The 15,094-nt window shown below is 35.3% G+C and overlaps 1 protein-coding gene across 1 annotated transcript; it reads left to right on the plus strand.

Annotated features, from left to right (window-relative positions):
• Positions 1-613: 613 nt before the first annotated feature.
• Positions 614-14,887, plus strand: LOC124372747 (insulin-like receptor). Its single transcript, XM_046831159.1, is given in 6 exon segments — positions 614-836; positions 5,130-5,253; positions 5,427-5,592; positions 7,818-7,963; positions 10,522-10,588; positions 14,354-14,887. Coding segments are annotated over 6 exon segments (1,260 nt in total).
• Positions 14,888-15,094: the final 207 nt, after the last annotated feature.

A 15,094-nucleotide genomic window follows, 5' to 3' on the forward strand; every position in this document is an offset into this window, starting at 1 on the left:
TTTAAAGGTGGCCTATTGCCATCCTGATTAAAGGAACTATTGCGCTCCATGTTAGAGATGAGACTGAATCCTACAGTTGATCACTAGAGCAATAAAAAAACCAGCGTTGTGCCATTTTATCTTGCTCACAGTACTACTAGAGTGCAGATACAATTTACTTCTAAAACATCTTTTCTCTCACTGACAATTAAACTGTGATTTAGCTTCAATGTTGGGTTGTTGATGGTTGCCGAGTTGTATTTTAAGAATAATCACAGCTAAATTTGTTAAGCTTTGTTTCTTGCGAACCTCTATAATTGGTACTTATGTGTAAGCCTTAAACATGTTTTGCAGAATCCGCTGCAAAAGACCCATTAAAACTTCATTAAATTTACTTTTGTTATACAAGCCGAATAAAAAATTAAATCATGCAGCAATAAGACTAACTGTCGTGGAACAGACGAGATTCTAAGTGTACACATTAATACAAATTATAAGTTTTGCGTATTTTAATTTTAAATTTGCATAATTATTATTAAATTAATAATATAATGTGCACAATCGCAGTCGGTGGGGACACCGCACCGCCAGAAGCGTACAAAAACCGCGATAAGAAGAGAATGACGAGCACGAGATGCTCGGAGCATCTGAGAGGAAGAGAGACAGCGGCCGCCGCGCAATTACCAAGGAAAGTGGGGCAACTGACACACATTATGCTGGATTATTGGCGACTAACGGTGCGGCCTGTAGTGGCTGGAGCAGGAATCTGTGGGGGAGGGGGAGGGGGCACCTGTCCATCGCTGGCTGGAGTCTGCACACTGGAACTGAGGGTGCGGTTGCAGCATTCCTCTACTCTCGTAACACGTGCACTATATTAATCGAGTCGAGGCCAAGCAAATCGTGTATTATACTCGCCTAACGTAGTGTTACAACGGTAACATACGTTGAATTTATACGTGAAATTAGAAAAACCAATGATTTTACAAGTTGACTTGGTGGACGGACTTTGTTAATGAAAAAAGATCTTCGGGATTCTAAGTGAGAGTCCTCTGTCGTTTCATAATGATGATAAGTCTGCTTCTGTGCTTTGTTAACCGCTACAACCTATATTGAACAATTCACTTATACAGTATTAAAATCCGTGCTCTTTTTATTTCCAAAAATAGGTTTGCTACATAGTGGCCGTTAGCATATACAACTTTAACGCAAGATAGCTATTAAATTAACAAAGTATCCCCAAAAAGCATACTAACTTAGGCCTTTAATTAGTTTAGGTTGTTCTTGGTAAAAATTTAATAACATTGCACAATCGGCCTGTACCAATATTTAATTAAGACTTCATCATGTCAGCTAGTTAGATTGTACTTTCATTTTTTACAAGGAACAATTAAATTATAATAACACTAAATTTTTACTGATTACAACGAAATTACCAGTATGTAAATCAGTTAAATTGTCAATGGCTTCTGTACGTTTCTGATATTTTTTAACTAGTCATTTATTTTAATTACGTACAAACGTATTATTACTGGCCGACGATACTGCTTTAAAGTGGAAAACTGATATATAACAATGTTTTATTGATATTCAAGACTAGCGTATTAAAAAAATATCTGAAGAAAGCTAACAGGCACTGGACACTCAAGAAGGATTGTGTGATATGAATGGTCTATGCATTTTATATTGCTACGCTTTTGTGAAGTGGAGTAAGCCCCTTACTCATTACTCAATAACCTTTTCCCCTCCATTTAACCGCTTTGTAACTTTGATACCTGTGATATAAGGCAATAAAAAAATAACGGTTTTGTTACTCGAACAGAGGAGTACTTCGACTAATACCGACTGGTCCGTTAACACTGGTTTCTTAGGGGGCACATTAACATTTAAACATCGTAATTAGGGGATGTTTAACAAAGTACCTATTGCTCGGTAAAATTCAATTTTCAGCCATGTTGTTGTTCAATCAGAAAAAGCAAAGTAAACATGAGTCTTGTTATTTATTTAGACTAAATATATGTATAAATATTAATGTGTTCATTTTTTCCCTTTAAACTATATAAAATACCCATAAAACAAGATATATCGTATTTACTATACAGGGTGTCCCACGAATAACCCGAAAAAACTTCTCAAGCGAACAACGGTGAGCGAAAGATTTCGCCAGATTTTCTAAAAGGACGGAAATAAAGCGAAACGGATGTTTTTATGTCATAAAGATAGTTGTTAAATTTATCGCATTTTATGAAAAATGAACTGAAAAATTTTATAAAATATGTCCCAGGCAATCATGCTTTGTTTAGATTTGAACTACATTAACTTCATTAAATGGGTAATAAACACGCAAACTTTATAACCAAAACTTATAGATAGTGTAATTCTGAAGAGAATGATGTAAAATAGGCTAATAACAAACAAACACAACGTTAAAAAAAATAATGCTTAATTAAATCAACACATACAAAAAATAAGAAAATGCAATATCTGTAATAAACATTCTACGTAAAAACAAAACATTTTAATTGCTGATCATTGCTAACCTTTTATCCCAATTTCCATACCTTATAAATGATGTTCCAAAGATTTCATTGATAATTTGTGCACAATCTAGTCCGTTTAACGAAACCATTTGTTGCTTTTCTGATAGCTTCTCGTTCGTTCTTAACTAGTCAACAAGCTTTTAAAATTCGTTCAATAATTATTTTTTTTAATAAATGGTTCTGCGTATACAAGTTACTTTAAATAATTTCAAAGAAAATAATCCAAGGGATATAAATCGGGGAACCTAGGATGCCAATTAATTGGTCGACCTCGACCGATCCATCTGCCTGGAAAACTTATCGCAAGTGCTCTCTAAAATTTGGAAATAATGTGTCGATGCGCCGTCGTGTTGGAATATCATTTGATGTCTTCTTTCTAGTGGCACATCTTCAAGTAGAACTGGCAGTTGATTCTCTAAAAACTCTTTGTACACAAGACCGGTAAGGCGGTTTTCAAAAATAAATGGGCTAATTAAATGGTCAATTATACCACATCATACATTTATCGAAAATCAAATTTTAAAACTCGACTCTACAAGTGCTTTTGAATTTTCAGTTGACAACCTGTGACTATTTTTTAAAATTTATAATTCCGTATCTTGTAAACATCAATTCGCCCGTGAATAAAAGACAACTTACATTATTTCGATTTTATGACGCCCATCTACAAAATTGTAATCTTAATGCACTGTCAAATGGATTTTGAACTCTTTGTAAGTGATATGGATAAAAGTTGTTTTCTTTCAATGTTCTCCAGACTACTGTTTAATCTATAAGTTGAGGACTGCGTTGTATCATGTCGATGATACTATCTTGTTCGCGTACAGGCTGTATTTTAGGACATTCTCGCGAACAATTAACGGCCGGATAACATCCATTTGTTTATAAGTTATTGAAAACCGATGCAAATGTTACGTGAGTAGGTGTTCTTGTATTCAAAAATCGTCCTTCATATTCTCGTTTTAGCTGCACTACTATTTTCATTGGCAAAACCATAGACGAAAACAATATCAGCATACTCTTGATTTGAAAATGTAAATGGCATTTTGTCGTTTAAAGAACACGAAGAAAGTACAAATAATACAATAATTCACATACACTGCACAAACCAAAGATGATAGACGAGTTACTGCAACAGCTGAACTGTTGGACAGCTGTATAATAATAACTTGTATTATATTCAGGTATTGTTGCAGTAGTGTTGCCAACTCTCGATTTTCAATAAACTAAAAGCATTTCAATTGACGCTGTATTTTTAAAATCTTGTCTCTCAACCTAGAATGTTTTATATATTGTAAGTGTTTTGCAACTATTTACTTGACAGACAAAAAACATTATTGAATGTTTTTTTTTTTACGAAGAACAGTAATTTAATATGAAATATATTGCATTTTGTCTTATTTTCGTTTGTGTTGTTTTAATCTAATACTCATTTTTAAACTTTGTGTTTGGTTATTATTGGCCTATTTTACAAAATTCTCTTCAGAATTACATTATCTATAAGTTTTGGTTATACAGTCTGCGTGTTTATTACCCATTTAATGAAGTTAATGTCCTTCAAATCTAAACAAAGCTTGGTTTTCGAGACAGAATTTTGCACATTTTGTTTAATAACTCAGAAATGGGTGGTCTCGGGGACTTATAATATTCATTTTTCCAGTTCATTTTACACGACATCCAATAAATGTAACAACTATCGTTACGCCATAAAAATATCAGTTCACTTTATTTCCGTCCTTTCCTAAAAAATCGGGGCGAAATCTTTCGCTAACCGTAGCTCGCTAACTAACAAAACGTTTTCAAACATATGTTTATATGGAATTTTTCATTATTTTGATGAAAGGAAACCACCTGAGAAGTTTTTTTTCGGGTTACTCGTGGGACACTGTATAATTCTTACAATATTTAGCCTGCATTAGTGTGCCTTTGGTTAATGTCCCCAGAAGTATGGATAAGAAGAGAATTTTTTAATCTATGAACGATTAGAATTTTTAGTGGACATACCAGTAGTCCAATGACTTTACTAGTTGATTTTGGGGATTTGCGCATGCGCGTGTGGGTGAGCGGGCGACTTGCATCCGTAAGGACTTGATCAGAACTAGATTTTGCTAGGCCCTGGTATTGAAGTTAATGGTGAAGGTGAAGTTTATCAGTACAAGAGTATTTTCGTTATTTTCAAAATTAGGTATTTAAAACATTTTCATCAAACAATTTAGCAATAAATTGATCACGATACAACTTACAACTCACTAACATGGATGAACATAGCCATTGGTTTTACACAAATTCTCAAACCTACACCAGACTCAACAAAAATACAAAGCAGTTACTACATTTAGATATTAGTTGTTAAGTTTTATTCACTTCAATCTTGACCAAATATTTTTTTTTCTTTTTTAAACCCTCCATTAATTGCTTCAAAATCAGCATCAAAAAAGAAATACAACTTTTTTATTCCCTTTACACCATGTTGTACAACTGCTAGGTGTTTGTATCTGTCAGTCTATTTTGGTGGTGTTGAAGTTGGTGGCTAATGGTTGGTGGGCTGCTGTGGTCTATCCCATGAAACAACGTTGTAATGTTATAGGGACTTTAACACACACTGTGTTGTAGAACTGCTAGGTGTTGTATCTAAGGGTCAGTCTATTTTGGTGGTGTTGGAGTTGGCGTCTAATGGGTTGGTGGGCTGCAGTTTCACTGACCATATGCCTGAGGACGATTCCACCAAAAAAGTTTTGTAATGTTGCAGGGGTTTCAACACACACCATGTTGTACAGCTGCTAGGTGTTGTATCTAAGGGTCAGTCTATTTTGGTGGTGTTGGAGTTGGTGTCTAATGGGTTGGTGGGCTGCAGTTTCACTGACCATATGCTGAGGACGATTCCACAAAAAAAGTTTTGTAATGTTGCAGGGGTTTCAACACACACCATGTTGTACAGCTGCTAGGTGTTGTATCTAAGGGTCAGCCTACTTTGGTGGTGATGGAGTTGATGGCTAATGGGGACCTCAAGTCTTACCTGCGGTCTCACCGACCAGACGCCGTGGACGATCCTACAAAACAACCCCCCACGCTCAGAGTAAGTCATAATTCGTATTCCATTTAAAAGTAAGACTTCCTTAACTACTTTGGAAACTATAGTTTAGTAACTTTTATTCATTTACTGCAAAGTAAAATTATTTTACAATTATAAGTACTGTGTATTGTTGGTTCGTAAGATGCAATTTTCTCTAAATTGAGAATTTAGAAATGGTTTATAAATTATTGACTATTATATAACTGGAATTTGAGAAGATATAAAAGGAATAAAATTTTACAAAATAACCTGCAAATTTTTGTATTGCCCTGTGATATTAACACGTTAGCTGCCAACCCCGAAAAATACGTTTTAGCGCTAAAGCGCCAAATTTTTTAAAAGATAAATTGTTGTAACCTTTTGTTATTTTTCTCTTCTTTGGTTACTACTAAACATGATTTTATGATTTATGTATATTTATTACGTTTATAAAGCGTCGTGCACATTGGCCCGAAAGAGCTTTTTACAAGGCCTATACGCCCGACGCCTGATTCAGTGATATTCCGTTTTGTTGATGTGCAACCTGAATAATTCCCGCGCTTTAGTTCTCTGTCTGCAATTGCATCAGCTTACTTCTAACCCGCCTTTTCCACATAGCTGAGTGCCAATTGACGCGTTTTGTTACTGGAATCCTACATTGTGTTTTTTTATAAGTAATGTTTCGATAGTTGTGTGCGTGTATACTATTGATCGGTAAAAAATCGGCGATAATCTTCTTACGGATGAAATTGAACTTATGATTGAGAATCCGTCTTCCCCGGGTGATTTGTTTGCCGAAATAAGTGGATGATGACAGTGTGGAGTCAATGGTGGTTTAGTGATATACCGGATGACACTGATAGCAACCTAGACTTTATTCCTGGTACTGATTCAGAATATTTACTCTGATGACAATCAAGAATCAAAACGTGGAACTTAATTCTACTGATGCTAATGGAACAGTTACAGATATCACAGGTAGTCTACTTCTTTTATTTCTACAAAACGCCAAGGACAATGATTTGGGCTGGGAAATGTTTGAGGGTAAGCAGAAAACGTTTCAGTTCACTCAGACAACAAAATTTAATTTTTGTTTACCGAACAACAGAAAACCAATAGATTTTTTTCGTCATTACTTGACAGATGAAGTAGTTGAACTTATGGTTGTAGAAACTAACCATAATGCAAATGAAGTAATTTCAAAGCTGCTACTAAGTCGTAAGAGTAGGCTAAAAGACTGGAAAAAATACCAATCATGGGGAAATGAAAACAATTTATTGGCCTTCTTTTATATGTGGGTTTAGTAGGACTTCCAAGAATCAGTGATTATTGGTAAAAAACACCCTTTGTATAAATTCTCAGTTGCCCGAAAAATAATGAGTAGAAACAGGTTTCAGTTACTCTTACGTTTCTGGCATTTTAACGGTAACGAAAACCTCAAAAGAGATGGGCGAATTGGTAAAATAAAACCTCTGCTTCTAGCACTAAACAATTTATTCTTCACTTTGAAAGTAGCAGAGCAAGATTTAGTTATTGATGAAACTATGGTGCCGTTTCGTGGTAGACTAGGTTTCCGGCAGTATATTCCCGGAAAGGCCAACAAGTATGGGATAAAAATATTCAAGCTGTGTGATAAAACGGGTTATACTTATGCAGTAAAAGTATACATGGGGAAAGGTACTATAGAAGTGACAAAAGACAGATCTGTTGCGACTAAAGTGGTACTGGAACTCATTTAAATAAAGACCACAAGTTATATACGGACAAACTACTACACATCAGTAGAATTGGCTAATGCTTTGTTGTCAAATAAAACACATCTTGCTGGTACTGTGAGAAAAAGTCGTAAAGGCCTACCAAAAAACCTTTTAAAACAAAAACTTAGTAAGGTGAAATGTGTAGTTGCTTTCCACATTCCATAAGCCGGAGTACGTCCGTCCTTGACCAAAAAAAAGTTGGAGGGGCAAATGTAATGAAGCCAGCCATTAGTCATCGTTGACTACAATAAGGCGAAGGTTGGGATAGACGTATCCGATCAAATGTCATATAACACTGCAGTACGGAAGACAATGCGTTGGTTCCACAAACTAGCTGAAGAACTTCTTCTTCGAACTGCAGTGGTAAATAGTTGGTTGGCCTACAATAATTTTCTTAACCACACTACATCTCATAATTAAAAAAAAAAACAAAACTTAGTCTCTATCACTAAGTTCAGAGAGGAATTGGCCTGTTCCTTGATGAACGTGCAGGAAGAGCCACGCATTCCAAATGTGACCACTTACAGGGCACCACTACCTGACGTCATCTGCTTTTGTTGGTGGAGGAGTACAAAAATGCCGACAAAGAAAGGTGTGCAAGTTGTGCTACAAAAATGTCAGAGGAAAAAGGACGTAAGGTAGCAAGAAATTTGACACAAGTAACTACGTTTTGCAGTGAATGTCCCGAAAAAACCATTTTTTGTGTGAAACATGCTTCAAAATTATACACAAATAGTATATCTTCATTCATCTTTTGTATAGGGGTAATTTTGTATTTACTTATTTTTCTTTACTTATAAGAATTGAATTATTTGAATAGTAAGGAAAGCAAAAAATATGAAAATAAATAAGATACAACCTTTTATTTACTACATTTACTTTTTGTTGAAGCTTATAAAATAAATCTCTTTTTACTGTAAAATAACAAATCACATATTTTATTCTTCCTGGTAGCAATAATAAGGCTAAAAACCTTATTATTTTATATTCTAACACCTATAAAAATACCCGTCGGGCAATGTGGCCCAACAAAAATGGCCAATGTAGCAATCTCATTCATATCACTAATAACGAAAATAAACACAACAAACAACGTTCTGTTTAATAGCTGAAACTCTTCATAGTTCAATCAGTTTCAGTTAGAGTCGTCAGGGTTGCAGCACAGGCACGTAGGTAATCAAAATGGTGGGTACCGCCATTGTTATGCTGTCGGTCCATTTGGCCCGACGTGGCAGCTAACGTGTTAAAAGAGCGTTATGCCATTTTTTTTGGTATTCTGGAAGAGGGTGGTTAATTTCAGGAGGACCTGATTAGTTGTTCTCAGCGTTTCGTGTGACTGCTGAAATTGTTCTCTGATGTGTGCAAAAGGTCTCTTGAGGCTTTAGTGCTTGGCAGTAGAGTTCTGACACAAGGTAACTGGACATATCATTGAACATCCAAATGTTGCCTATTATTGTATGGTTTGTTCTTGTGGATAGCATTTAATTAGAACATGAATGGACTGAATATAATCCTAGGAAAGCAGAATCCAGCTCCATAGTTGTGGCCATGAACTTCAGATTTTCCCGAAGTTGACAACCATATATCAATCTGTGAAGTATTCTAGACTTCTCCTATAGGTACTTTATAAATAAATAGCCGTTCTTCAGTGGCAAAAGTAAAGAAAGTAAGTACAGTTTATAAATACAGACCATATTATGAAACATTTACTCGTATGGAAGTTTTTCTATGAAATGTGACAATATCGTAGATATTTAAAAGTTGAAAATATTTCCTTCTGTGGTTGTTAAAATGCACAGTGAGCATGATCAGCATAAAGTATTCCCTTTGTGTACATATATTTTATGTGCTTCTTTGTTAAGAGTAGTAGGTACTCATCTTGAGAATTGAAAAAGTTAAGCTTGATGTTTGTACTGAATCTTGGCTTATACACTCTTTTCTCAAGAACTCTACAAAATAAAGTAGAAAATAATTCAAGAGACATGGAGACAAATGTTACGAGCTAGTATGCTGTGTAGGAAAGAGCCATGGAAATAAACTAGAAGAAAGAAAAACAGTAAGATGGTGGCGGCTGTGACATTGTGGAGTGTTTTGAATTTAAAGGAGATGATAATGAGTGAAAAGAAGTTGTAGAAACAAGCCATTTATAACACAACACAAGATGTTTAACAAGCCAATACAACTAGGCATACATCGCATTAGAATTAATCTTTAATTCCATTCAATATCCTTTTTTTATACACGATTTAAATGTTATGATCTTAGATTTTATATCTTAAGATGCATGGTTTAGTCTTTTGTTTTACAGACCACATTTCTGATCTGATATTGCCATTTTGTACCATTATACAATCCGGTAATCAAAAAGCTATCTTTGAATTGTTCTTGTTGTTCATTCCATCAGAAGCGAACACTTCTTCATTTATTTTATATAACCAAACCAGTTTCATACGATCTCTTTCTGTATTATCTTGTGTAATTGCTTTTCATCTAGTCTCCTCAAATATTACAAAACCAATGCATGAAAATAAACTAGCATATGCAAGTTCCAAGTTAAATATAGAATCACATTATTTCCTTACTTTGGTTAACTACATACAATTTTTTCGTCTTACCACTAGTAGCCAGATGACGTTAACGCTCATGCAACAAAGAACTTACCTCAACTAGAGCACTTCCGTATTTCTGTCTCTCTCCATTATGTTGACCAGTATTGGTTGACCGTCAAAATTGACATATGTCAGATCTTCTGATCGAAATGATTCATTTTCTACTATTTTGGCATAAAAAAACTATTCATCTGCCATAGTCTGGAAGTGGCAAAGCATGTACATGACTTCTGTCTAATGATTAATAACACAGCAAATGTTGGTTAGACTCCAGATTTGATTCTCAAATCTTGAAATGAATGAAAAATTAATGAAAAATGCCTTTATTAAAGAGGCGGAGTTAGGGCTGTTAAGCCCTCTCTACCACTCAACCTCATAATTTATACAGAAAAATTTACAATATTTTAATACAATTCTGGTAAATTATCTTTTTGATACTTATGTTGTGAACAAATCTTGTTGATCGAGTCAGAATAAATCATGTATTCGAGATTTAGCTTCGAAGCATCATTAATATCCACAAACACTATTTATGTAGCGTGTGTTTGATGAATACATACATGGGGCTTTTAATGTCATAAAAATAGAAAAAAGCTATGGAGCTATGGAGTGGTCTTATGGGAAATGGCCACACTTGCCTCACAACCATATCAAGTAAGCCAACATCCACCCTATAGTATTAAATAAAATCTTCCCATTGTCCTCTATTTATAACCTCTTGCATAAGTATTTCAATTACTCTTCAGTGTCGTTGGTCCTAAAATCCAGTAAAGCTTATCAAAATATTTAGTGATAGAATGAATAGTAAAATTTAATCAGGATCAAAGAATACCTATATTTTTAAGTTAATTAATTTCATAAAAGTACTAAAAAGCCACATTATTTACTATACATATCCATTTTTACTGTTGTAAAACAATTAACTCATGTAAAATTATTAAATAATGACAACTGTTTTATATGAATAAACCCACCAACTTTAATATCCTGCATTTTATTCATAAGTACTTGTTTAATTACACGTACAGTTATGATGAGAAAACGAGGTAGTTCACCAATAAATTGGAAGTCTATTAGTTGAAATTTAATTTGGAACAGTGAATTCATTCGTACGTTCAAATTAAGTGACAGATTTTTGTATTATTTCTTATAAGACCAAAATACTTTTTGGTCCTAGGTTCAGATTTTTCTTGCTAAATCTTCAAAACTAGAAAAGATATTCAAATGATTTTGAAACATTTTAACTAAACTAGGAAACAAATAATAAAATACTGTAGTTTGTGAAAAAACTGGCCCACAGATATATTTAGTTACAAAATTTTATTAATTTATTTATGGATTAGGTGTTATGGAAATAGCAAATTATTTGAACAATGATCAAAATAGATTGAATCATTACTAAACTCGGAGACATTTAACAATATAAAAACTCAAAATTTCCCTAAACAAAAGTAAATCATTAACTTTTAATAACCTGAACCCAAACGATTGATACATCATTAGTTGGTTAAAGTAGAATTGATAGTAAAGCTGTCACAAAATGTAAACATAACCTGTTATTTCTTGTTCTGTCCACTTCTGTTGCTTTACTCCCCACAGGTGTTAAGTATAGAATGAATTTGTTTGAAAGATCTCACTGTGCCAAGATGAACCTTGTTGAAACGTATCTAACCAATCACAGTTTTTTGCGTCATACTACAGGGGTGTATAAAAAAAATCATCCGATTTGGCATGTCTATATTTCAAACAGTAGTAAACATATACAATTACTAATACTAAAATTGGCTGAAAGGGAAACTCAAAAAGGTTTTTTTTTCATACCTTTTCAAAGGTGTTCAATATGTCCACCTTTAGATACACGGCATATGTCTGTGCGGTATTCAAATTCATCCCACACTGCAGCGAGCATGTCCTGAGTTACTGATTCCACTGCTGTTGTAATGCGATTCCTCAGCTCATCCATTGTTGTTGGTAGCGGAGGCACATATACAGAGTACAGAGTCTTTGATGAAACTCCATAAGAAAAAAATCACATACAGTAAGGTCCGGTGACCTTGGAGGCCAGAAATGTAAGGATGCGTCATTTTGTCCAGTGCGGCCGATCCACAGGTCACGAATTCTTTGATTTAAAAATTGCCGGACTGCCAGATGTCAGTGTGGCAGTGCACCTTTCTGTTGGTAAATGAAGTCGTTCGAAATCAGTCTCCCAATTGGGGGAAAAGATAATTCTCAAGCATATCGAGATATTTTATTCCTGTAACAGTGTTCTCAGCAAAGGAAAAATGGACCATTACACCTTTTCCTGTGAAACCGTGCAAAACACATAAAATTTTGGAGAGTCTCTCTCATGTTGCACAATTTCAAGTGGTTTTTATGTGCCCCATATTCTAACGTTTTGGTGGTTTTACCTTTCCATTTAAATGAAATGTGTTCCATCTTATCAAGAACAAAACTCCACGAGTTGTTCTTTATCACCCTCACGAAGAGCTTGCAGTATCTGAAGTCTGTATCCTTTCATGCGTAATGGTCGACGCAACACACGCCAGAACGGACATAGGAGGCATGTTGAGCTGTCGAGCAGCGCGGCGAACAGATTTCTAAGGGCTGCATGTGAAACAATGGCGGACGCACTCCACGTCTTCATCGGACACCCTGGGACTCTGGGTGACTTGCCTTTACACAGACAACCTGTTTCTTGAAATTGTGCATACCATCGTCTAATGCTCTGTGATGTAGGAGGATCAACACCATACTTATTAAGAAAGTCATGCTGAAACAGTTTATTACAGACTCACACTGCGAAAAATGTAGAAACACAAAACGCTTTTTGTGGTGCAGACGCCATTTTCACTAGAAATGAAGTAGGTGTTCACTCAAGCGCTCATGCTACCTAGCGGGAACCATGTAAAACTTTAAAAGATACTCTTTTCAACAGTACGTTGTTGGCGCATTTAGCTCAACAAACAGAATAGTTATGATTTTATTAAATCAGATGATTCTTTTTGATACACCTAGTAAATTGAAGGATTTGAGCGACCTCCTTACAATTTTTAATTATTTAGACTGATCAAAAAATTTAATAATCCAAACAGGGATGGACCTAATTAACTTTCTGTTATTTAAATACAGTTTTGGTACAGCAACTGTTAAGATTGTACAGTGGGTAAATAGCATCAGTTGTTTGTAATTAAATAGGTTCAGTCAAAATATGTTATTTGATGTTTGTAAAATATTTAATCTCCTCTAGTAAATTTCTAGTGATAGATATAAATATTAGAACTTTTTTGGTTTCTCATATATTGTGTTAGAGCAGGTCAAACAAGAATAACTTTTCAAGAGAACATTTTTTTTTAAATCACTGTGGCATGAGTTGTTTATGAGAACTGAAGCATAATGAAAAATTATTATGCTAATTACATTATAGCTTTTTGTACAACAAATGTTATTATAATACCTAAAGTCATGTCTACTTGTATGGTATTTTTGTGTTTTGAGGCTGTATAGTTAATGAGTCCAATATGTCCGTGTTTACCAAGAGGATAATGGGGGATAGTAAAAAGAATTTAATATTAAATTCTTATTACTAAAGTAAATCATAATTAAAATTAGTATTTATGACCTGCCATTTTTATCTTCCAAGTACAGTGGAGTCCTGCTAATCCGAACACAGTGTAATCCGAACGTCGGTTAATCCGAACAGGTCCAGGAGGAATTATTTATAACGATAATGAACAGTTGAAGGAACTAATTACTTAAAAAATGAAAATGGGTGCATCAATTTCGTACATAAACAAAGAAAAACTTTAATTAAATAGACATACAGTATTTTATTAAGACAAATTGTGTACGGTACAATACATAAATAATGAAGTTAAATACAGTACCAAATTGAAAACTTATAGGTTAAGTATGAGTTAAATTACTGTATTAAGAAGTGAAATCAAGCAAAAATTGGACGTACAGTACTGATATTATTATTGAGTACAATATTAATTGTTAAAAGACATAAGTTCAGTTACTTATTGTCGCATTGAAGAGAGTTTATTGGATGACTCACATTGCTTAACAATAGAACTCTCACACTAAATACGGTAAATGTGCTTAGTATTCGCAAACACGTTTATTTGTCAAGAAATACAATGCAACAGTCAGAAAAACATGTTTTAATAAACAATGTTGATAATTATATATAACAAAATAGACCCATTCTCAAGTTTAAAACCGTATTTTTCTGTAATTCTGGCTAATCCGAACAATTACATAATCCGAATAGGGCTCTGGTCCCAATTAGGTCGGATTAACGGGACTCTACTGTATGTAAATAATTATGTAATTGGGAATGAAAAATCGGAATATGAAAATCCACATCCTTATTTGAAAGTATGAGAGCAACAGTTACTAAATGTTTATGTGTTACAGGGGTTGACCAATGACCAGACACTCAAGTACGTGATCGAGGGGCGAGTGATGTTGCCACCAGACAACTGCCCGGAGAATCTTTACTGGTTTGATGAAGCGTTGCTGGCAGTAACAAGCCTTTGATGAGGCCAAACGTTCCTTGAACTGGTGACGGATCTGTTACCTGAAGCCAACCAGAAGTTCTCCACAGTGAGCTTTTACCACAGTGAGGAGGGCCAGGAGATACGTGGTGGGGCTAGTGCGGGGATGGTCGCCCCAGTACCTCCACCCACGGTGGTGGGGGAAGCGGTGGCTGAGACAACAGGAGCCGGTGGGGAGACGACACCTCTCTGCATCACCCGAGAGATTGAGGATTTCTCATTAGGAAGTGACGATGAGGAGAACTACAAGCAGTCGTCCGGGAGCAGTAAAGTGAGCAACGGCAGCAACGACCACGCCCAATGGGTACATCCTGGCGCGGCCCAATGGCATCAAGACGACAAAAATGCTGAGAACACGCCCGGTGTTAGTAGACATTGGACGACCGTGCGTTGAACCGTGCCTACTGACCGCACTCAGTACCGAACATCTTGGTGGCATAATATTGTGCTGTAGTGCTGTGCGTCTCGATGGGTGTCGGACGATGCTGGGATAAACCGTTGTGGTGTGCCGGGTTTTCCGCTGCGACTGCAACTGAGCCCGACTGATCCGTCATGGTCACATGTGTAGCATTGACGAATCTCAACAAACCGGTCTTGTGTT

This window comes from Homalodisca vitripennis, unplaced genomic scaffold (genome assembly GCF_021130785.1).
Source record: "Homalodisca vitripennis isolate AUS2020 unplaced genomic scaffold, UT_GWSS_2.1 ScUCBcl_3948;HRSCAF=9791, whole genome shotgun sequence".
NCBI classification, from domain to species: Eukaryota; Metazoa; Arthropoda; class Insecta; order Hemiptera; family Cicadellidae; genus Homalodisca; species Homalodisca vitripennis.